This window comes from Geotrypetes seraphini, unplaced genomic scaffold, assembly GCF_902459505.1.
Source record: "Geotrypetes seraphini unplaced genomic scaffold, aGeoSer1.1, whole genome shotgun sequence".
Classification (NCBI taxonomy): domain Eukaryota; kingdom Metazoa; phylum Chordata; class Amphibia; order Gymnophiona; family Dermophiidae; genus Geotrypetes; species Geotrypetes seraphini.
Genome location: NW_022985914.1, coordinates 1,381 through 26,993, shown reverse-complemented (window position 1 = coordinate 26,993; position 25,613 = coordinate 1,381). Strand labels below are relative to the sequence as shown.

Sequence of the window (25,613 nt, the reverse complement as noted above, 5' to 3'; positions counted from 1 at the left end):
GAGGGTTTGTCTTATGTCCTCAGGGACCACCTGTTACAGCTGTATTGCTTTGCTATCTCAGGGCAATGACACAATACAGAAGTGGGAATCTCTAGATTAGGGTTTGCCATTCAATATCCCAACCTCCCCCCCCCAAAAAAAAACAAACCCAAAAAACAAAAACAAAAGGAACATACATCAATAAGTGCCATCAACGCAGAAACACATTTCCAGTCAGTGAAAAGCATGTTCAGCTTTACACTTTTCGAGAAGTAATCAGAAATAAAAACAGCGGGCTTACGGAGAATGCAGCCGAGTTCTACCCCTAGAAGAGAGACTTAGAGGGTCAAAGAAGCAAAAGATAAGCGATCCCTTAATGAAAATGAAAACTAATCACTGAGGTCACCTGCATAAGGTGGCAAATCATCTCTGAAATGATGATCGTACTTCCAAGAAGGTAGTGAAGAAAATTGCATGGATGGCAGCTTTTACCCTAACCACATTACTTGGCAGACTGAAGCAGATAAAACCTTTGTGGGTTTTGGTTTGTTTTTTTTTTAAAAGTAAGCTTTACACCTGCAGACAGCTAGCAGCACTAAGGATAGAAAAGTTAGTGGGACTATTTGCTACTACATGGGTGCTCTTATGGTGGGTGGGTGGGTGTGTGCGTTGGGGGTAGATGGGGACAGCAGAAGAAAACCTCAGGCCTAGCAACTGTGTTCAACCCCCCCAAAAAAGGAAAAATTCACAAGGGCAAACAAAAGCATAATTACAAGACAGTACCGAGATCCCAAGGTGATAAAACCAGAAGGTCAAACCACAAGAAAACTCTCAAGCACAAAGCAGGTGAAAGATGTCCAACTGGTAGCTAAGCAGGGATTCTTATCCATGCCTGGAATAGCCGAAAGACTTTCTAGAACTCGCTGGGGAAACGCAAAGCTGTTCACTGCACAGTTTTCATATTTCTCGCATCAACCGATACCAGTGTTGTCCTTGGCTGAATAGAGTGTTCAGCAATGCACGCTATCACAAATCTGTGATGGTACATTTATCTCCTATCATTTCCCTCCAAAACCGATACGATTGTGAGCGCGGGTCTCTGTACTATCTACTTTAGGACAAGGCTTCCAAACACAGACTTTGGGAAAGTATCCAGGCAGTGCTTCCAACTCTCTCTTCTTAAGTAAAAATCTGAAGTCTTATTCCATCCAACTTGGAATTATAAACATTATAACACAAGCAATTTTGGCCACAGGATAAACTCCGAGGTAGTTCGTCTGAATTAGCTTTTTCCCCCCTTTTCTTGCTTCTATGTGTTTTCCTTATACTCTTGAATGCTCTGAGTCCTATTTAAATCAACGTTTTGTGTTTGTAACCTCTGGCAAGATTGGGTGGAGGACAGTCTCCTCTCTCTTGCATGTCCTCACTTTCAAGGGCTTCAGGGTTCTCCTGAACAGTTTGCTATCTGCTGTGAAAGGCCAGCGACCGAAATTCCGATTCCTTGCTTAATTCCCAGAAATGCTGAAAAGATTCTGTAGAAAAAAGAAACATAAAAATGTATTTGCTGTGGCAAATAAACTAGAAACAAACACAATTAAATAAGCACCTTCAAGTTCAAGTTTATTAATATTTGATGAATCGCTTAATCGGTTTGCTAAGCGATGTACAAAATTATAAAAAAATGAATAGAAATACAGAACAAGACTAATCAAATGACAAATATCTAACAACAAGACATATTTAACAACAAGACAGACTTGAATTGAGAGGAGAGGGGGGGAAAGTTACAACTTTTCATTGCGGAGAAAGAACAAAAAAGAAGAAGAACAAAAGGGGACGGGGGAGTTAAAATCTAAGTATAAAAAATGAAGCTAAAATTTAAATGTTAAAAGCATCTTTAAAAAGATGAGTTTTTAGACATTTTTTAAAGGAGGTGGGATCTTTTTCTTTTTAATATATTGTAGTAATGAGTTCCACCATTGGGGCCCATTACGGAAAACATGTCGGATCTTCTTGTACCAATTATTTTCAAGGATGGTATAGTTAAGAGATTCTGGGTGGATGATCTACTGGTCGCGTGCTATTATGGGATGTTAACATTTGGCTATAAATTGAGGTTCGTTGTAGATTAGGGTTTTAAATGTTAAAAACATGACCTTAAAGAAGATGCGGTGACTGATGGGAAGCCAGTGGGAGTCGATCAAGAGTGGCGTAACGTGGTCATATTTCTTGGCGTTGTAGATTAATTTTATGGCTGTGTTTTGGCTAATCTGGAGTCTTCTTTTTGAGAGATGTTAAGGAATAGAGAGTTGCAATAGTCCATTTTAGCTATAATCAGCGAGTGAACCAAAATATTAATTGATTTAGGCTCAAGAAATTTGCTAGGTCAAGAGTGGAATCACAGGATGAAATGCACCTTGCACTGGAGATAAACCAGGGTGTACCAGAGTAATACTGTGGTTCTGTTTAGAATTTTAAAAATAATTTCAAACAAACCAACCTATACAGTGGAGAGGTGGCCTAGTGGTTAAAGCAGCTGCCTCAGCACCCTGAAGTTGCGAGTTTTATTCCCACTGCAAACAACCTATACAGATGGAGAAGTGGCCTAGTGGTTAAAGCAGCTGCCTCAGCACCCTGAAGTTGCGAGCTTTATTCCCACTGCAAACAAACCTATACAGATGGAGGTGGCCTAGTGGTTAAAGCACCTGTTCAGCACCCTGAAGTTGCGAGCTTTATTCCCACTGCAAACAAACCTATACAGATGGAGAAGTGGCCTAGTGGTTAAAGCAGCTGCCTCAGCACCCTGAAGTTGCGAGTTTTATTCCCACTGCAAACAAACCTATACAGGTGGAGAGGTGGCCTAGTGGTTAAAGCAGCTGCCTCATGTGAGTTTTATTCCCACTGCAGCTCCTTGTGACACTGAGCAAGTCACCTAACTTATTTTGCACCAGATACAAAATAAGTTATCTGTTTAAAATATGTAAACCACTTTGATATAACCACACAGAAAAAGCGGTAAATCAAATCCCATCACCCTTTATAAATAATTTTTTTTTTTTTTGGGGGGGGAATAATATGAAGACGTGAATGTATATGTTTTGCACTTGTTGGTCATGGTGTGTGGGCTGGTAAAGCTGGTGTTCTAACCTACACTGAGTATCTGTTTTACCAGTGAAAGAAAAAGGTAGGTTTGGCCAGCAGACGCTGACCTTTGGCCACATCCCCATTGCACCTTGCTTAATTTTTTTGACATGTAGGATGACGGAGGCGCATGAACTGATTCCAGCCGTCTGCTGCTCTTTGCTGAGTCACCAGAAATCCTGCATTACACAGCACGGAGGCCTCAAACTTACCGTTGTTAATCTGAGGCGAGGCTATTTTCTGATCACTTCGTCTGTCACGACTGGTGGGGTAAACGGACAGTGCTCGGTCTGCTAGCAGACTCTCCATGGCTGCAGCTTCATTCTGTGCCTGAGCACTTTGGGGATTTGCACCATCAGACTGGATAAGGTCTGGTCTAGAGGATCCTCCTCGGGAACATACGTGTATGGACAATACTCCCGTGTCCTGGAGTAGATGTTTGCATTGTCGTAGCAATCGGAGCAGATCACCAGAGGCCCAGTTCCACCTAATATCAAAAACCAGGAGGTTTACAGGAGAATCTGTAATAACTTTCCGCATAAAATCTGTTTTACTACTTGGAATACAGGTACTTGGGACCAGTGGCACAGTAAGAGTGAGTGCCTCCCCCCCCCCACCGTTCCATTTCCCATAGCTTTTTTTAACTTCTCCGGTGTGAGTAGCATGCCCACGTCGGTGTCAAGTTTAAAGTTTATTTGAGATTTGATAAAATCGCTTTTTTCACAAAATACAAAGTGAAAAAATGTGGGGAGGTGGAGGAAGTGGGGTGAAGGACCCCGCTTGAGACCCTCCGGGTTTGACCCCCCCGAGGTCAAACAGAACCCCAAACAGGGCCCACCCAAGCTCAATCCGGCCAAAAAACAGGAACTGAAAACCCCTAAACAAATTATCTTATCCTGCCTTGTGACCGTCTTTACAATTTTTAAGCACATACCTGGAATAGGCAGCTGCGCCAGTCCCTCGGGTGCCTCTCCTGGCTGGAAGCTGCACCGGCTGGAGAAGAGAGGTCCCATTCTGCCTGGCAGGTTTGACGGGAATGAAGCGTTTATCATTCTGTATCCGTCTCACTACCTGTGTCTACATAAAGTCCTAATTGGCAAACGGAAGGAAGCAGAAGAAAACCACAAAATTACCTACAAGTAATAAATTAGAAACAACTTTAAAATACATTTAGTATAAAAGGAAAAACATTGATCCTGAAAAGGTGCCGAGAGAGGACCTGCTGAGGGGAAGAAACTTCATTGGTGAGTATACTATCTGCTTGGAAATTGCTTTCAGACTTGGAAAAAAGTAGACTTGGGGTTAAAAAGGGAATTCCAGTGCTTTTACTATAAAAGGCAGTTTAGAAAATAGAAAAAAAAATTTGGCATTAAATGTACTGCTGATCTCGAATATAAACGTACCAAATCCCCCTGCTTTTACAGTCACTTCCTATAGAATGCTGGGTCCTTTTCAAGATTCTTCATTTGGCTTTTCAAATTTTTAACATTAAATATAACTCTTGCCAGAGCCCTTCCTGCCCCCACCATTTTCTTACCCGCTGAGGCCTGGCCCTGGGGAAAAATGAAGTTAGCCATGTGGGAGTGCTGTTCAGCCTCAACTATGTGGCATGTACTAAGCGACAACCCTAGGTTTGTCTTGGAGGAAGTAAGAGGCTCCAGCTCCAATCCCAGTCACTGTCTGACGCTCGAGTCCAATGCTACTGGCACTCTTCCTGTAGTGCCTGCCTCAATCGCCACGTTGGAAGTCTGCCTTGCACTGGCTCACGTGGCCGTGCAGAATATTAGTGGGCTGGAGAAACTGGGAGTGTGTGGCGCAGAGGTAAGAGCTACAGCCTCAGCGCTCTGAGGTTGTGGTTTCAAATCCCACACTGCTCCCTGCGACCCTGGTCAAGTCACTTAATCCCCCCATTAGATAGAGTGTGAGCCCACTGGGACAGATAGAGAAAATGCTTGAGTACCTGAATGTAAAACCACTTAGACCTTGTCCTGGAGGACCACCAGCCACTCGGGTTTTTGGGATAACCCTAATGAATATGCATGAGAGAGATTTGCATATAATGGAGGTGGGAGGCATGCAGATCTGCTCCATGCATATTCATTAGGGCTATCCTGAAAACCTGACTGGCTGGTGGTCCTCTAGGACCACTGGTTTAGACTATAAGTGGTATATGAATACTTAAATAAAATTGTGAAACTGGCATGGGTTAGACTTGCCGATAAAGTGCAGTTTAATGTAGGGTAGTCCGGAGCTGCAGAGTTATGCTGCCTCACAGCTCCGTGGCTGTCCATCTTAAGCCTGTCCAGTCTCTCCCACTGTGGTAAATCTTCTGCATAGTTGCAGTGAGTCTGTAAGGTGAACGAGTGTAAGGAAGACTCCAAAGTGGTGCGCTTGAGCTAAGACTGGTGACAGGGGATTCTTGAGGGGAGGTCTCACGGCCAAGGCTCACTACTGGAAGAGTTGTAAACATTTACCAATCAGGGAGTAGGAGCATAATGTCCAATCGGGAGCACTTCCTTGTAGAAGTGCTCCTGATTGGCCATCAAAGCTCCAGCTCTGTCTCCCTGATTGGTGGATGTGCAGAACTCTCCCATGTGAGAGGTTATCAGTGACTGGTGCACTGCGGGATGAAGGAAAGTGCGCGGCCACGCAGCTTAGAGGGAAATTGGGGGGGGGATAGTAGATGACATGGTTAAGCAGACTAGATAGTAAAATGAAGGCAGATAAAGACCATCGGCCTCTTTTAAAAAGCCGCGTGGCAAGAGACCCGAAGCCCTTTAAATCTCTATGGGCTTCGGGGCCGCTAGTGCGGCTTTGTAAAAGAGGCCGCATATGGCCTAAGTTTCATTTTTACAACAACTTTAAAAAAAAATAAATAAAATTATTCGCACAAGAATTTTGAGGAAATTTATTCAATTACTAGGTACACCAAAATAAAAACTGGATGTTTCTCAGTATACAAACAGGAGTTCTACATTTATGGGGAAAGTATTTCTAGAGCAAAAAGTATACAACTCCAGACTGCCTGTGTTTCAGAAAATTACTTGCCTGTTCCAAATCCAAACCCAGCAGGCTTTACAATTCGAGCTGTGCTCGAGAAGGCTTATAATCCTAGTGAGGACTTGAGGCAATGGCCTTGACCAGCAAAGGAAAAACCGTGCTTACCATCTGTTCCTCTGTGCACAAAACCACTTGCAGGGGGCATGAGCTGCTGATGACTACCGGCTTCAGAGTTACTGTAACCTTCTGGAGGCTCCGAAAGCGTTCCCTGGGAGGAGAGGTAACTGGGAATATCCGCTGGTAAATTCATCTCCTCTGGAGAAAGGGATAAAAAAACAAAACACAGTGATGAAATGAACTGTAGTCAGCAGGGATGTGAATAATTTAATAAAAACATCAGAAAGAAAGGATACTTAATGGCTTATTAGAAAATCATGTAGCTCTATCATACGATACAATTCTATTTGGCACGTCCATGAGGAAAAAAAGTCAAATTTCATCTAATAATAATAAACTTTTATTAATAATGACAGGAGTTGCCATTCAGCATATTACTAGAAATTGGAAAGATTATACCAGACTTAATTACACTTTCTGGTGGAACTCATTATGCTATACAAAATGGATAGGACAATTGCCATGCAAAAAGGAAATTAATAATTTCAAAAAAATTTGAGGACCAATGATAACATATTGTAATGAGTAGGCACCTTTATACACTAAAGTATATTTAGAATAATGGGGAAGGGGGATATATTGATTCATTATTGTTTTATTATTATTTTGAACATATTACATGTATGATACATTTGATTTGCATTATTTGTAGAGAGGGTAGGTGTGGGAGGGATTTAAAATATGTATTGAAAGAATAATATGGAATAATTTTCAAGTGATGTATAGGAATTAAATGATGTCATATTGTTCCCTTGGTGTAAGATGAAAAAATGAATAAAGAATTTGAAAAAAAAGAAAAGAAAGAAAGATACTGTCCCAGTGCTGCCATTGTTATTGAACTTGTACACATATTCTAGATCAGTGGTTCCCAACCCTCTCCTGGAGGACCACCAGGCCAATCAGGTTTTCAGGCTAGCCCTAATGAATATGCATGAGAGAGATCTGCATATAATGGAGGTGCCAGGCATGCAAATCTGCTCCATGCATATTCATGAGGGCTATCCTGAAAACATAGAAACATAGAAAAGGGCTATAGCCCACCAAGTCTGCCCATTCCAAATACCCGCCCCCTGGTTTCACTCCCTTAGGGATCCCATGTGAATATCCCATTTTCTCTTAAAATCCAACCCGACTGGCCTGTTGGTCCTCCAGGACAGGGTTGGGAACCACTGTTCTAGAAGATTCTATCTGGGACCTACTCAAGAACCTTGACCAAAACTTAGGATTCACTACAACATAAACACAAAAAAATTCAGAAAAGTGATCTAAATATTGTAGGCTTTCAACCTAAAAACAAAGCAAAAAATCTATCAGGTCTGAAAAACAGGCCACACGATGCATCCACTGGTTTCGGTGGATAAATGGGAGTGACAGATTATTTTCCATAGTCAGTTCAGCAGCTTATAAAATGAAAAGCAAAACACTGAACAGCTTTGGTGGTATCAGCAAAAGTGGCTTAAATCTAGAGTACAGTATTCAGATTTCAGAGCATTCAATAAACTCATTTTAAGGACATTTTATAAGGAATGCCCCAACTAACTTTTGAAAGGAATATTGTGTGAAGAAACCAAACAAAACCAAATACAAGCAATACTGCAACCAGCAGGTGTTTTCATTGTTTTAAGAACTTCCTTCCTGCCCAAATTCAAATTTCTTTGGTACCGTATATATATTTGAATATAAACTGAGATTTTGGGGCTAAAAAATGGGGGTCTTGGTTTATATTTGGGTCAGCGCTCACTTGCCCCCCTTTCCTGGACCTGTTGCAGGCCTCCTTCAGGCCTGCCATAAGTGCTGGTGGTCCAGCGTGGGCTGGGACAGGAAGGATCCCTCCCGCCTCCTGACCCGTCCGACTCTGACACATCCCAACTCCCTCCCACCTCCCGGACTTAAAAAACCTACCTTTAAAATCCTGGTGGTCCAGTGGTGACCAGGGCAGGAGTGATTTTCTTAAGCTCCTGCCTAATGCAGAGCTGCTTTATGAATGGCTGCCGCATGTTCTTGCAGCAACCTTGCAAATTCCCAAGAACTTGCAGTAGCCATTGATAGCGGCTCTGCACTGGGCAGGAGCCTCGGAAGATCACTCCTGCCCTAGTTCAACGCTGGACCACAGGATTTTAAAGGTTTTTAAAGTTTTTTTTTTTAAGGCTGGGAAGTGGGAGGGAGGTTGGGATGTGTTAGAGTTGGCCGGGACAGGAGGCGGGAGGGATCCTTCCTGTCCTGGCCCACTGCTGGACCACCAGGGCTAATGGCAGGCTCGGGGAAGCCTGCAAGGCATCAGGGGAGGGAAGGAGGGGAACAGGGTGCAGAATCGGGGAGGGAGAGGGTAGAGAGGGAGGCTGGGTGCAGAGCCTGGCAGGGCACTTGAATATAAACCCCGTTTATATTTGAGTCAACCTTTTTTCCTCCTTTTTTGGGAGAAAAAGGTCACCTCTTTATATTTTCGGACTGGTTTATATTCGCGTATATACAGTAATTTCTACCATCTTCTTGGATAACTGACCCAACCTCTTGTACAGAATAGAAAACTTGACTAATATAACAAAAACTACAAGAAGAAAACACAGTAAACCCTCACAGCAAACGGAGGCCGAGGTACCGGTCCAATCACGCGTCCTCCATTGCTATGGAGATGATTTTATTTAGCAATCTTCCACGCCAAAAGAAATATCTTCAGCCCCAGGTGGGCAGTCAGCTGGACTCTTCTTTCACTCACCTGTGCTGCTTATACTGTAGTCTTCATTCTTTCTCCTCATGTGATATATGACGATCACCAAACCAAAGAGGTGCCCACAACGCAACATACGATAACAATGATCACAATGCCAACTGTAGTCCAGCTGTCGTCTTCGTAGCCCACATTGGGCTGAGAGGAGTCACAATTGCGGGACAGAATTACATTCAGGTAGATGTGTCCACGCTCCGTCCCAAGTGTATTGGACATGATGCATGTATATTTCCCAGCATCCTCTGGGCCGGCGTCGACAATGATGAGAAGCTGATTGGCTGCGGCAAAAAAGTGGCGTTCAGTCACTGTCAGGGGCCCGTCGTCTTTGGTCCAGTTGAGGCGAGGGGCAGGGCTGCCACCTGCTATACACTGCAGGACAGCAGTTCCCCCTCGAGCCACTGTCCTATCTTCCAAGGGTCGCAAAAAGAATGGTGTCTCTGAGCAATTTGGGAAAAACAAATGTTAACAGGCTATCAAACAACAAACAGCAATTGCTGAAGGTATAATTACACTGACGTAGAAGCATTTAGACAATTATGCACTGGTAGGTAAGTTATAGAAAATGATTTTGGCAATTAGGCAGAAAGGCACGTGGGCCTTCACAAAATACACAGCTGTAATCCTGTTCAGCACATAGGGCTCCTTTTACTAAGGTGCGTTAGGGCCTCAACGCGGAGTAGCGTGTTAAATTGCCGCACATGCTAGACCAGTGGTCTCAAACTCAAACCTTTTGCAGGGCCACATTTTGGATTTAGAGGTACTTGGAGGGCCTCAGAAAAAATAGTGAATGTCTTATTAAAGAAATTACAATTTTGCATTTATAAACTCTTTATAGTTTATAAATCTTTCCTTTTGGCCAAGTCTTAATAATAATATTGTAATTTATAGCTAAAGAGACATATGATCAAGAAACTGTTTTATTTTACTTTTGTGATTATGATAAACATACCGAGGTCCTCAAAATAGTACCTAGCGGGCTGCATGTGGCCCCCGGGCCGCAAGTTTGAGACCACTGTGCTAGACCTTAACGCCAGCATTGAGCTGGCATTATTCTAGAAGCGTACTGTGCGGTTTAGCGTGCGGTAATTTTGTGCGTGCGCTAAAAACGGTAGCGCACCTTAGTAAAAGAGCTCATAGTATTTTAATACTGGTAAAGCCCAGAAATGTAATCATACAATGGCATTAAATATATTATATAGCCACGCGGCCTGCCCGGTCGAACGATCGAAAGAAATTTTTTAAAAAAAACAAACAAACAAGAAAATGCAACGTGAGCCAACGATAATGAGCCCAAAAAACTCAAAACCGCGGCACAGAAGGCACATGTGAAGGAACTTCGCGCAGAGAGTCGAAGACAGACTTCTCAGCTCCGCGGAAGAGAAAGAACTGAGGAGACACGCCCGGTTCATGGGCGGGAAGGCACTCGCGCATGCGCGGTGTGGGCAACTCAAAACTTCTAAAAGTTTCTACAAGCAAGTATGCTTGTGAGATGTCTGCACCCACTAGTGAGAATACCTGCCTCCTTGTCCTGGGATAATATATATATATAGCCATAATACCCTACACTCATGGAGATATTTATCTACGATCCTAAGCAGGATTACAAAATAAACACACAATTTCAATAGAAAAAAATATAATAAAACCCACAATATCATCACAATACAACTTACAAAAGCACAATCACTAAATTGGTAACTCGAGACTATGGATGGCAAATAATTTCTGAGATTGCATCAATTTAAAACCCTGAAGCTCTTAATAGCAAAAGCTCACTAAAATAGCACTAACTTAACTCTTTCAAACTGATCTCAAAGCACAAGGCAATGAATTCCACATTCTGGGACCTACGACATACAAAATGGAATTTCTATATTCCTCTAAATCAGTGGTTCTCAAACCTGTCCTGGGGACCCCCCAACCAGTCGGGTTTTCAAGATATCCCTAATGAATATGATGAGAGAGATTTGCATATAATGGAAGTGACAGGTATGCAAATCTCTCTCATGCATATTCATTAGTGATACCTTGAAAACCAGGACAGGGTTGAGAACCACCGCTCTAAATCAACGTTTTTGAACCAGTGCGCTGCAGAACACTGGTGTGCCCTGGGAGTTTTCCGTCACTCCTGTTCCATCTCCAGTCAACAACCCGGCAGCAGGAAGGGATTCAGATAGCCAGCTAGTGCCAACCCCGCCAGTCTTCTCTCAGATGTAACTTCCCGCTTCTACATAGGCTGAGGTACACGCAAGCAAGCTGTCTTGAATTTCTGCTGCTGCCACTCACTACAGAAAATAAACATTGAGAGAAGCTAAACACACTTCTCCCTCCGTATTCGCGGTTTCAGCGTTTATAGAGAAAAAATGCTGATTCCCAGCACTTCACCGTGCTTTGCCTCTCCTTCAGGAACAGGCCAGGTCTCCACCATGTTATCCGTGGTTTCACCATATACACGATGGTTTTTAATAGTAAACAGCAAACAACATATGAAAAAGTTATTTGCGGTTTTTCTGTATTCACGGGTCTGTTAATCCCCTATCGCAGCGAATACGGAGGGAAAAGTGTATCCCTGTTTGTGTACCCAATTATCTAGAGCAGGAGTAGGCAATTCCAGTCCTCGAGAGCCGGAGCCAGCTCAGGATTTCAGGATCTCCACCATGAATATGTATGAGATGGATTTGCATGCACTGCCTCCTTGAGATACAAATCTCTCTCATGCATATTTATTGTGGATATCCGGAAAACCTGACAAGGGATAACATTTTTCTGGCGCAGGTCTGTCATACCTCAAGTGAGCTGTGAAGTAAAAGGTCAGGGCAGAGCCCCTAGACAAAGAATAGGTTTCTCCAAAATTATGCACAGTTCCCAGACACAAGAAAGAGCAGCTCTGCTTACCCAGCACAGTTAAGGTGACATTAGCCGATATACTTCCTGCAATATTCTGTGCCATGCAACTGTACTGCCCCATGTCTTCAATTTTCACATCTGCAATAAAGAAGACCTCGTCTTCAGGCATGACATGCATTCGCCTTTCCCGTGCAGCAGGAAAATCTGTCCCACCGTCTTTCTGCCATGCGATCTGCGGCATGGGATGGCCTTCCGCAGCACACTCTAATCGGGCCATAGCGCCAGTGCGGATAGTCAGATCCATGGGGGTTTTCAGGAATGAGGGCATCTCTGCACCAAAAGAGCATGTCATACAGTTAGTTTATATCACCAACCAGGAAACAAATACATTTTCTGGCAGAGCCTTACTAAGTACATCATGAGTGTTGTAGTGTTACTGTCCTGTTGGCTCATGCTAATTGCCCCGACCTGATGAAGGAAGCATTCTCTTAGAAACTAGTCCCAAATGTTTAATCAGTCAGAGAAACTCATGTCAGCTACACCTCATTTGTTGATCTTTATTCCTATATACCAGTGGTTCCCAACTGTGTATCAGGGTTTTCAGGATTTCCCTAATGAATTCACATCTTACCCAAAAAATCTGTATAGAAAATATTTTCATTTATTTAACAAATCTTTACAATCATTAAATCAAACTGTACAAATAATTCAAATATCCTCTTAACATTATTTATAAATACTTTTCTAAAGAATTAGCATCTCCTTCCTAATTATAATGACTAAGATAAATGTCCTATAAAATGTTCAATGCTCACTGTATTTCAAACCACAATCTTCTTTTTTGTATCTCCTTAAATTCAATTATCTTGTTTGCTGTAAAATGTTGTAATTGAATGCTGGCTTTCTTGTTTCCAAAATCCACTGGTGGCAAAATGAATGTTTCAGCGTTTCAATTCACGTGGATCAAAAACTGGTTGGCGGATAGAAAACAGAGAGTGGGGGGGGTAAATGGACAATACTGGACTGGAAAAGCATCATCAGTGGAGTGCCGCAGGGTTCGGTGCTTGGGCCTGTGCGCTTCAACATATTTATAAATGACCTGGAAATTGGAACGACGAGCGAGGTGATTAAATTTGCAGACGATATGAAGTTATTCAGAGTAGTGAAGACACAGGAGGATTGCGAAGACCTGCAACAGGACATAAACACGCTCGAGAAATGGGCTGCGACATGGCAAATGAGGTTTAACGTGGATAAGTGTAGGTAATGCATGTCGGTAACAAAAATCTTATATACGAATACAGGATGTCTGGTGCAGTACTCGGAGAGACCCCCCAGGAGTACTGGTTGACAAGTCGATGAAGCCATCTGCGCAATGTGCAGCGGCAGTGAAAAGGGTGAACAGAATGCTAGGAATGATTAAGAAGGGGATCACAAACAGATCGGAGAAGGTTATCATGCCACTGTACCGGGCCATGTTACGCCCCCACTGGTTGCCATACTTGAAGGACACAGTACTACTCAAAAGGGTCCAGAGAAGAGAGACTAAAATGGTTAAGGGGCTGGAGGAGTTGCCGTACAGCGAGAGATTAGAGAAACTGGGCTCCTCTTCTCCCTTCTGAGAGGGGACAAGATTGAAACGTTCAAGATAATGAAGGGAATAGACTTAGGTAAAGACAGGTTGTTCACCTCTCCAAGGTTGGGAAAACGAGAGAACACTCTCTAAAGTTAAAAGGGGATAGATTTCATGTAAACGTAAGGAAGTTCTTCTTCACCCAGAGAGTGGTGGAAAACTGGAACGCTCTTCTGGAGGGTATTATAGGAGAAAACACTCTCCAGGGATTCAAGCCAAAGTTAGACGAGTTCCTGCTGAACTGGAACGTATGCAGGTAGGGTTGGTCTCAGTTAGGGCACTGGTCTTTGATCTGGAGGCTGCTGCGGGGCAGACTGCTGGGCACGATGGACCATTGGTCTGACCCAGCAGCGACAATTCTTATGTTCTTATATCAAATAAAATAACTGCAACCAAGATAAAACACGGGTTGTATTGTTGCTGGCTCACCATTGACTGTCAGCTTGGCTTTAGAAGAGTAGTTGGAACCAAAGTGGTTTGTGGTAACACACTGGTATTTTCCTTCGTCTGTGAAATTTACGCTGAAGAGATGCAAGGTGGTTGTGTACTGCAGGACTTCAGCTCCTTGTCTCTGATACCTGGCAAAGGTTTCCACTTCTGCATCGTACAGAATTTCATTGTCCTTACGCCATACCGATGCCATAGGCGAGTCACTGCTGCTCATAGCCACACAGGTGAAGGTCACATTCATCCCTTTTAAGGCAACTGTAGTTTGGGGTTGGACCTTGATCTGCGGTTTAGGGAAATCATCTGGGGGGAAAACAAGAGAATATACTTTGAGTCAGTGGAATTGTCAAGTTCACAACTTCTACGTTACGGAATGCTGCTTCCATATGTAGCTGCCCATTTCACAAACCTACCCCCGTGTGCGTGTCTCCGATTAAACAGTGAGGCCGCAATTTTAATCTGGATTCATTTTGAAAGCGGAATGAACAGGGGATTAGGGGGAATTACTCAAAGCCCTGGACATACTGAGCACTTTTAAAACTGTGGGCTCCTTTTACGAAGCTGCATTAACTGCTTTAGCGCACGCACCCTTTTAGATCGTGCTAACCCCCACGCTAGCCGAAAAACTACCGCCTGCTCAAGAGGAGGCGGTAGCGGCTAGCGCGGCCGGCAAATTAGCGTGCGTTAAACCGCTAATGCGGCTTCGTAAAAGGTGCCCTGTTTGGGGCTCTGAGCTGGCGTAAACCCCAAAAGGGATATTTTCCCTCTAGACATTTACTGTTATTCCCTTTGTGAAATGGGGAATATATGTTTAGATTTTTACCACACCTCATGGCATGGATCTCAACACGTAAACGCCAACTTTCTAAAATCAGTATCGACAGGCATGTGCAAATGCTGCTAGGTACCCAAAGAAATCCTTTTATGTGTGGGGGCAACCTTGGAGCGGCTGGGGCACGGGCATTGTGTCTGGGAGGAATGCATGGATGGGAGAACATCGCAGGGAGGAGACATAGGCATCCTGGGACTGTCGGCCAAGTCTCTTCCCTGAAGAAGCCCTTTCTGGAAACGTCAATCGCTCCTCCTAAACTTACTTGCTCCACTTCATCACTGACGCTGAAACCGTGGATTGAAGACAAAGTTTTATTTTATTTTCCTTTCCAGCTTATGATTTATCTTTAATCTTATCTATTGTTTTGCCTTTTGTCTTTGTTTTGTTCTATTTCTATCATTTAAATTTCTCCAGAATTCTACTGTTCAACGGCTCCCCCTTCTGCTTCTATTCCTTTCTCTCCTCTCTTCTACCTTCCAAAGTATTTAGATCAATGCTGTCTTGTTAAAATGTTTATTTTATTTTTATTTTTCCTCTAACTCTACTTTTCACTTCTCTTTACCCTCCAGGTACTTTAGTTAGATTGTGAGCCTTCGGGACAGTAAGGGAATTTTTCAAGTACCTTTCCTATTTCTAATCTTAATGTATATTTTCTGTAAACCGCTTAGAACCTAACGGATGTAGCGGTATATAAGAAATAAATTACATTACATTAATAAACTATTGGAATTCTTTATGCCATATATTTAAAATGAAACGAGCAATAGCAATAGAAAGAGGGACATATACTAACTTCATAAAAATATGGGGGCCATTGGCAAAATATTGTGATGAATAGTCATCAATTCTTCTCTTTTCTTTTTTAGCACACTAAAGGGGGGAGGGAGTTGGGAATAATTTTACATAATGTTATAATATGATGTATATATGTGTATATTTCTATTGAAAATGTGATGAAGGATGGGTGGTAGGGGGGGAGTTATTATATCACTAGATTTTTATGTGGTAGATATTAATGTGCTAATTTGTATAATATATTCTTTTGTGCACTTGTTCAATTTGAAAATGAATAAAGAATTATTTAAAACAACAAAACTATTGTAATGAATAATTATCATTTTTCCCCGTTTAACATAAAAGTTGATATGAGGTGGGGAGTGGGTTTTTGATTTTCATTATTAGATATGAAGGGAAGATATTACATTATATATATTATCTGATATTAATATGGTTGGGGGGATGGGGATAAATCTTATTTAAGGAGATTTTGTGGATTTTCAAGTGATGTATTATTTTAATTGCTGATATTTTCTGTGCACTTGATGTAAAATATAAAATGAATTAAAAAAAAAAGATAGAGCACCATGTCATTGTGGAACAGCAAAATACCTACAGACTTCAATCCAGATAGGACGTTATCTCAAGAGAGGCCCGAATTGGAGGGAATAATTTCTATTACAAGTTCATCTATGCCTTGAAGAGAATTTGCTCATGAAGACGTTGATGTAACTATTCCAAGTCATACTTGGCCTTTAAATGAATCCATTCTTCTTGAAAATATTTACACACCAGTTAATAATATTTAACAAGATAATGAACCCTCAAATGAACTATAATGCAAGAGAGTGGGTCACCTGAGGTGAAATCGTTTATTATGGAGCGGGAGGAATTTCTAAATTCAAATTCAAAATGCTGAATCACATTTATGAAACCGAGGATAAACCACACCTGAGTCGCAAGATTAAAATCAAATTGTGTTACGGCTGCCTCTTGCCTCACCATTCCGTCTCCTTGCAAATGAGAGGTCAGAGAAATTGGGAAGAGGAAGGAAGAGATGCTCAACATGCTGCATCTGCTCTAGAGCTTAGAAATCAGGACTCAAGCATATTAAACAAGTGCCTGCACCTCACTATAGAAAAGAAAGCCTTAACACCAACCACAGACAAAATCTTCAGCGTTCACACTTAAGAGACTTCGCCCTGTTAGCAGTCGGGATGAGCGCAGCTAACCATCACAGCCTGCTGCAAACTGCTGTCAGAGAGCCACTGAAGAAACCATTTTATCTGGCAATCGCAGAGAAAGTTACTTGTGTTTAACAATCTGCAGAAAGAAAAAGGAAACTGGAATTAATTTGTTTTCCCTTTGGGAGAAGCCTGACACTGTCATGACCGACTCGAAGGAGGCCACAGAGGCTGCTGCAATTTCTAAAAGCAAGATTCCAGCGATCAACCACCTTTCAGTGAAAAAGAATTTCCTGGTGTCCCCGTGCAGTTTCCGCCCTGATTTTCCACGGATGCCCCTTGTTGCCGCGGGACCCTTGAAAAAGAAGATATCTTCTTCCACCTCGATGCGGCCCGTGAGATACTTGTACGCATACACTGTATGTTTATTTGTATAAAAGCTGTTTTATTGTTTGTTTCCTCATTTTAAATTGTCATGCGCATTGAAGTATTTGACATTGCGTGCACAACAAATGTTTAATAAACTTGTGTTAGTTCTTGGCACGTAGCGCGGGGTTAACGCGCGAGGCAATGCAGCGCGCTATAAAAACGCTAGCGCATCTTAATAAAAGGAGCCCTATGTTCTGCTCTACATTAATTATTACTGCACAACCTGTACTTTGCAAATCGGTGCCTTTGTATCACATTTTTTTCACTGCAGAGAGAAGATTACAGTCTAGAGCACAGGTGTCAAAGTCGGTCCTCGAGGGCCAGAATCCAGTCGGGTTTTCAGGATTTCCCCAATGAATCTGCATGAGATCTATTTGCATGCACTGCTTTCAATGCATATTCATTGGGGAAATCCAGAAAACCCGACTGGATTCCGGCCCTCGAGGACTGGAGTTGCCACCTCTGGGCTAGATCAGGTGTCTCAGAGTCCGTCCTTGAGGGCCGCAATCCAGTCGGGTTTTCAGGATTTCCCCAATGAATCTGCATGAGATCTATTTGCATGCACTGCTTTCAATGCATATTCATTGGGGAAATCCAGAAAACCCGACTGGATTCCGGCCCTTGAGGACTGGAGTTGCCCACCTCTGGGCTAGATCAGGTGTCTCAGAGTCCGTCCTTGAGGGCCGCAATCAGTCGGGTTTTCAGGATTTCCCCAATGAATCTGCATGAGATCTATTTGCATGCACTGCTTTCAATGCATATTCATTGGGGAAATCCAGAAAACCCGACTGGATTCCGGCCCTCGAGGAGGGACTTTGACACCCCTGGTCTAGAGGAAATAGTGCAAAGTCTGCGTTAAAGACATCATGAAATGAGGCTGAAAGGGAGCAACACTAGAAATTTTTTCTTGGTGGATATATGTAACTGTTTCTCAGGGGAGAAGCTGGAAATCAAAGCAATAACCAAATTCAAAGCCTTAGACGAGCACAAATGGCCCTTAGTTGTGAAGTAGTGACAGAGAAACTGGAGATTAACTGAGGTCCAACCACTAAGAAGAAAATGGGAGCTGACCAGATGGATTTTACAGTCTCTCCTTTATCAAAATAAAAGCAATAGTTCTGCTCGCACAGGACAAGCGGCCATTTGACTTATTGTAAGAGGCAGAACACAACATGATGGTCACTCATAGTCTAGGCCAGGCCTGCACAACTTCGGCCCTCGCCAGGCCAGGTTTTCAGGATTTCCCAAATGAACGTGCAAGAGATCAATATGCATACAACGCAAGCAGTGCAGGCAAATAGATCTTATGCAAATACACTGGGGATATCCTGGAAACCCGATGGATTTGGCCCTCGAGGACCGGAGTTGTGCAGGCTGGTCTAGGCCAACAATTGCCCTATGCCGCCCATCCTCCAGGTACTGGCAGCAAAGTAGTCGTGCAACTGTAAAACCTGGCACAATGCTATTTTTATACTCGATAAATCTACAGCATATTTTCAGCAGAAGCTGGTTCAACAAATCTTTCTACCCGGTAGCCCACACTCACAGTTCTTGGAGTGAAGATGTGCAAAGCATTTTCTTGGATAGATACAATAGCGTTATTGCTCAAATCGCTGGAAAGTAAACAATATTATTATTAGTATTATAAAACATTTTTGAGTACAAACATTTTATTGAAATATTCCACGTAAAGCAATTTTTATCAGGCTGAATGTCCAACATGAAAGAGCAGATCACGGCAAATACAAAGCAGCTCTACATAAATCAAAGACTACAATAATGAAAAAAAATATTAAGTTTTAAAGTCTTTAACTATGATGCAGTGAACAGAACTGTTTCAAGGATTCTTATTTTTACTTAAAGTGCATTTTTGGAATTCAATTTGTGCAAAAGCTGCTATAAAAGGTTGCTTCTCCCAAACCGTCCTTCTGTTCAAGGAAAGTGGCTTTACACACAGTAATGAAATTGAAGCACTTTGACACTTTATAAAAATAACTCCTTCCTTATGATGGCAAAGGATTTGCCATGTTCAGTCTATATATATTTCTCCCAATGGTAAAATAAACACACACATTTATTTTAAAAATTTCTATATCGATTAAAACTAAACAGTTTACATAATTTACATATATAATTTTGTAAAAAACTTGATAAAACAAGACACACAAACAATCATCAGAAATCATATCTACAAACTAATACCAAACCTTATATAATGAGAATCATGAATAATTCATCAACTGTGCAGAGAGGAAAATTATTGGCTAAAAAAGGCATCTACAAATAATTGTGTCGAGTAATTTTCTAAACGTGCCCTTTTCACTACAGTTTCGTATTTGGCCTACAAGGGAGTTCCATATTTTAACTTCTGCACAGCATAAAGTCATTTTGCCAGTCTCAACAAGCCTTGGATTAACATTCGTCTTCAGTAGAGTTAAAGTCTCAGAACGTAGTGATCTGTTTGGTGTATAGCTAAGCATATTATATAGTATTTAAGTCATTAAATGTATCGTTTCTGTAAACGTGCAAAAAAACCCACTCCAGGGTACGGGGAGGGTTATTTTTCATGAAATATCCATTACTTTTCATTTAGTTTTGCTCTAGATAAGTGATACACTTGAATACAGTAGAACACCAATTTTCCGAATGCTGATTATCTGGATGTCCAATTATCTGGATTGCTTTGGGGGTCTCACTTTATATAATCGAGTTCCTCCCAAAGTGCCATTCCTATCACCTCTTCCCACTAGTGTTCCTTCCCTGCTTCTGCCGCCACTGCCATCAACCCAGCCCCCCCCCCCAAACCGGGAGACTTTCTCCCACCGTCAGCAAGCCCCCTACAAGAGAAAAGGGCGTTCCCCTTCCTCCTGGACCAGAGGAAGGGCACCAGGCTTACCTTGTTTCCTGGTGGTCTAGCGGCGTGCTGAGGCAGCTTATATTCATCGCTGAAAAAGCAAGGGCAGGAGCGAGGGGGAATCACTCCTGCCCCAGCGTGCCGCTAGACACCAGGGAAACAAGGTAGGCCTGGGGTCTTTCTGCTGGGTCTGGGAGGGGGTTGGTGGTGTCTGTTCGGGAGGGAGGAGAAACACTGCTTTTTCTAGTCGGGGTGGAGGGGAGGGTTCCCTCTAAGCTGAGCAGGTGTCCTCCAGCTGCATTGCTACCACTAGGGGGTGGAATATTTTCAGTCGCTAAGGACAGGTATGTTCCCTGGAGTCCTGCAGAACTTGCCTGTCCTCACAATTGAAAAATGTGACAGTAAAACAGCACCCTCTATTGGTGAGACTGTGGGTGGAGGACTCTGCTCAGCTTAGAGGGAACAGTGAAGTTGATTATCCCGACTGCTCTCTGCCAAGGTTAGTCTGGTTAATCAGTGTTTACCGTATTTAGAAAAGAGATTATTGACCAGCTTTCTGACTTTGACGGGCAGAGGTTGTTTCAGCCAGTCAAGGAGGAGTGTAGGAGCAGCTACAATCCTGGGGAACTTGTATTTTGATTCCCACTACAGCTTCTTGTGAGCCTGGGCAACTCACTTAAACCCTCTATTGCTCCACTGGGAGAGCGAAACCTACATGTCATGTGTACAGCACATGTCCAGTAGTGCTATAGAAATAAGTGGCCAGTACTTACAGATGTTGAAGGGACTCTAGACCAGCAAATGCTCTCCTTGTAATAGATTTTATTTCATTTCCTTGTAAGATTCTGAAACAGAGGGAAACAAAAATGTTCAAGCTTTAAAAAACATAATACTGATGTCAGAAAAGACTGGAATTGCGTTAGGATTGCCGATTTTCATTGTAATACTTGAAAGGGTTGTTGTGGTTCAAACCTCCCTTAAACACCTCCTATTCCAATGTGATCTTATCAAAAAGTTACCCAGGCCCTCAGCGGTGCCACCAAAGGTTCAATAAGTTTTCATAACCATTGGATTTATGCCCCTAATACTATTTATTTATCCATCCATCCAATTTTCTATACTGCTTCCCAGGAGAGCTCTGTTTACATGAGTTTATTCAGGTATTCAAGCGTTTTTCCCTGTCTGTCCTGGCGGGCTCACAATCTATCTAATGTACCTGGGGCAATGGGGGGATTAAGTGACTTGCCCAGGGTCACAAGGAGCAGTGTGGATTTGAACCTACAACCTCAGGGTGCTGAGGCTGTAGCTTTAACCACTGCACCACTCTAGAAATGAAAATGTAGTCAAAGTGAGCCAAGTAAAGGACAATCAAGCCATTGTGACATCACTGATGAGGTTGGCTCTTATTGGTGGAATGAGGCATTATGACATCACAATGCCAGCTCTGGTTATCAGAGGCTGAAACTTTTCACACTATTTATTTATTCCATTTTCTATACTGTTCTCCCAGCAAGGCTCAGAATGATTTACATGAATTTATTCAGGTACTGTTAGTCCCAGCAGGCTCACAATCTATTTAATGTACCTGGGGCAATGGGGGGATTGAGTGACTTGCCCAGGGTCACAAGGAGCAGCGTGGGTTTGAACTCACAACCTCAGGGTGCTGAGGCTGTAGCTTTAACCACTACCCTACACTCTCCCCCTTGTACTGATGGGGGGGGGAGTGGAAAAAGGGGGTAAGAAGCAGTACTGCTCTAGGAAAGCTTAGCCACTTTACACTAGGAGATTCTCAAAACTTACCGTGCCCCTAACGATCTTCGCTAAACCTGTTGCAACCGGTTTAGTGTGCATGTATTTTAGCGGCTGATTATCAAAACGGCTCGGCACGGTCTTTTCCAATCTTTCTAGAAGTCTCCGACTGCCATGCAAATGCAGTACGAGATCATTAATATTAAAATAAGCACTCCGGGCGATTCTATATCATCCGGGTGGATTCCTAACCTCTCTACAGTACATTTGTGGGCAAATTTTTCCTACAGGGGTCTGAGCTGCTGTAGCCTTACTTTCCTGTCAGTGCCTGAACGCTGATTGGCGGCAGGAGGGATGCCCACTCCCTCCCGTGGCCATCATCAAACAACCCCTCCAGGTAGCGGGAGGGATTCCCACTCCCTCCCGCCACTGTCGTAAAGCCTACGGGAAGGGCTACAGGCGTCTGGGCCAATCAGAGCCTTAGGTCCCTCCCTGGCACATCCAAGATGCGCTGGGAAGGCCCGCCATTTTGAAGAGGCCTGCCAGCCAGAGGGAGCACTTCTTATAGCCAGTCTCTATTTCACTTTACTTGAGGTAAACCTTTCGTTCCTATATGCTTATCAACCTCAAGATATATGGAATTTTAACTATTGAAGAACCTCAGAGACACCACTCAGCCTCACTGGTTCTCACAATTTCCAACAATGTAAACTTGCATTAGTATCCAAAGTTCACCAGAGTATCACTTTTAAAGAGTTAGTTAATTAGCACTTAGCTCTATTTTGTGGTCTTGAAAGTCGGAGAGAAAGCCAACATGTTTCTCTTCCCGCTTTTTCAAGGTTCATCCCCCTTTATCGCACCGAAGTCGTCCTGACCACATTCTAAATCAAGACCACAAAATAAAGCTAAGTGCTAATTAACTAACTCTTTTCATTCATTGAGTCTCTGGCAAGTGTCACCAGCAGAAGAAGCTCATGCGTTAATACTGTTTTTACTAGATTTAAGGAATTCTGTACTGAGGAAGTTTGTGCGGAAGACTTATTTGTTTACTGCATTTTACACTGTTTGTTTGTGCTTGAAATTGTGGATGTAAATGGTACATTGCTTAGATTTAAGCGATTCATACATTTTTAAAATAAAATATAAATAAATACATACACACCCATCAAAATATGGGAATCATTTAGATCTAATTTTAACTTGTTACAGCAAAATAAAGCTAAAAAATAAAATTCGACAAGATTAAACTTGTAACAAACTATAACAGAAACAATCAGAAATTTCAAGTCAACCTATGCATTTGCACTAGTGGGTCTGTCTTTATAATTCATTTTTACAGTTGAAAAGGCAAATTCATTAATTTGCCATGTCCCTATGACCTTGTACAAGTCACTTAACTTCCATTAAATCAGGTACAAACTTGGGACCCAATTTTCAGTAGGATAACCAGATAAGAGTCTCTTCTATACAGTTATTTTCTACTGACTGGGTGATTCTGGATTTTCAGCGGTGTACAATTTGACATTACTGCTGAAAATCACGGCAGATTGTTTTGGCAGCATATAGACAGTTCCACACAATCAAGGCAGAGCCAGTGGTCACTTGGGCCATTGCCAATATTTATTTATTTATAAAAACTTATATCACGCTTAAAATCTTTTAGTGGCAGTACCTATGTAATTATTTTGTTAATTTAAGGCAGCAAAAAGGCTGTCCTAATTTAACCAGGTAGCTTATCTGGGTACCATGCTGAATACCAGTAATACGATAGGTGTGGCACCAAAAATCCAGGCACAAGTCAGCGAACTGCAGTAATAATTTTAAAAGCCATGATCACCATCAGCTGACTATCACCTCCCTCGAATGTAAGCCCTCTTGGACAAGGAAATACCAACTGTACTAAATGTAGCTTATCTAATTTTTTTTTTTTTTTTTTGGGGGGAGAAGCTCAAGGTTGCCTACATAGTATTTTCTATTCAAGGATGTCTGTGTTAGGACTGTCTGGATAAGGACTGTCCTATGTTTAAACAAGTTTTTTCCCTATGATGAGGAATTTTATGTTTTGTAAAACACCGATCTGTTCAAAGCCAAATGCTATAACATTTTAATAAATGATAAATGTTAATGCCTTTTCAGTAGTATCAGAGTCCAAAACAAATATTTTCTAGACAATACATATAAAAAGAATTCAATGATTTTTCATACATACAATTTATTGAGCTTGCCGAGATCTGCAAAAGCTTCGTTTGAATCTTCGATGGCCACGAGATCTCGTTGTTCTCAAATCTCTGTAATGTTGAATAAAAAAAGTATTATCTAATACTCACCCTGATGGCAAGGTAAGTGAAAGACTGCTGTCTATTAATTATAAGGTGAATACCATAACATGGGCTGCCCGACGTTCAAAGGGATTTAAGTGGGTAGGAGAGATCCACCCAATCGCCAGTATTCAGCAGCATTTAACTGGCAATGCTGCTGAATAATGGCTGACCGGTCATGTTTGAAGTGGGAAGGTCAGGGGCAGTAAAGGGGGAAGAGTTGGTGAAGAACTGGAAGTACCCAGGTCTAGCAATATTCAATGCCAGCAACCACATAGCTAATGGGCGAATTTAGGACAGCTTAAAGCTCAATGCAGGCTCTGGCTGAATATCAGCTGGGACCTACATAACTTTTAAAATTGTGTTCAGTCCCTTCAATCCTCTCCAACCCCTGGAATGTCTCCCATTTTAATCCTCCCCCACCCAAAAACAAAGAAATTGTCTCCCTCTTTCCATTTATCGCCCTCCCTCCCCTACTCCAGGCCTAACTAAGATCCCTAGTGGTCCCAGTGAGTGCAGAAGCGAACCCACTCGCTCCTGCCTCTAGTGGCTGCCGAAGCCTGAAAGTGGTTTGTGGAGCTGTGCAATTTGTGTTTTGCTGTGTTTGCGATGTACTAATTGGTGTAAACACAGTTTCCATATTACATTAACGCGTTGTACAGCTTATTGGTCCAAACGGGTAGAACAGAAATGTCAAATTAAATTTGAGTCTGAGGAATGGCAGACACTGTACCTCTTCAGCGTCCATGAAAGCAAAATGGCACTTATGCATCAATCGTTAACGCTAACATACATAAAATGTCAAGACTGGATTGAATGAGCAACTTGGGCTGTGCATCAGTAATTCAGCCCTACAAGGAATCCATGGGTAAATCTGGACTGTGTATCCTCAGGGTATATATGGCTATGAGTGACTAGGTAGGTATTTGACATGCCTACTATATATATACTGAGTAAACTACAACAATCCGATTTCAATTCCGATTAAGAAAAAGAAAGAGAAACGGCTTTGCCACGACATACTTACAGCGTCTGAAGGTTTGTGAGGCCCTTGAAAACACCATCGGCAATGTGATTGACTTGTTATCCCCCAGATTTAGCTTTTCCAACATGTTCAGCCCTGCGAAGGCCGACTCATCTAAGCGGGTCAACTGATTGCAGGACAGATCTCTGCAGACGTTAAAGATGAGAACAACCAGCTTAATATTGTTCAAAAAGAAAACTCTGCCCACTCTGCAATCTTTCTCAAGCAAAATATACAAAAAAAAATCACACTGATCGCCATTATATCATCTGTCGATTAAACTATTTTTAGAAGGTGCTACTTTGTGTATTGTGGTCCAACCCCACCTATTAACACTCTGGATTATGTCTGATATTCTGGTGTATTGTCAAATATAAGCAGCAGCTTCAAATGGCCCAGAATGCCACAAGTTGTATATTTATTTATTCAATTTCCTATACGTTCTCCAGGGGAGCTCAGAATGGTTTACATGTATTAAGTTACTCAAGAATGTT

At 42.3% G+C, this 25,613-nt stretch overlaps 1 protein-coding gene across 1 annotated transcript; it reads right to left on the bottom strand.

Annotated features, from left to right (window-relative positions):
- Window positions 1–3,413: 3,413 nt before the first annotated feature.
- On the bottom strand, window positions 3,414–24,056 carry LOC117352497 (leucine-rich repeats and immunoglobulin-like domains protein 2; the record flags this gene model as incomplete). Its single annotated transcript, XM_033928955.1, is given in 14 exon segments — window positions 3,414–3,607; window positions 4,055–4,171; window positions 4,174–4,209; window positions 6,286–6,435; window positions 9,014–9,070; window positions 9,073–9,462; window positions 11,921–12,202; window positions 13,935–14,255; window positions 16,722–16,775; window positions 16,778–16,884; window positions 18,564–18,593; window positions 18,743–18,787; window positions 20,802–20,873; window positions 23,987–24,056. Coding segments are annotated over 14 exon segments (1,925 nt in total), but the record flags the coding sequence as incomplete, so codon positions are not given.
- Between the last annotated feature and the right edge of the window lie 1,557 nt (window positions 24,057–25,613).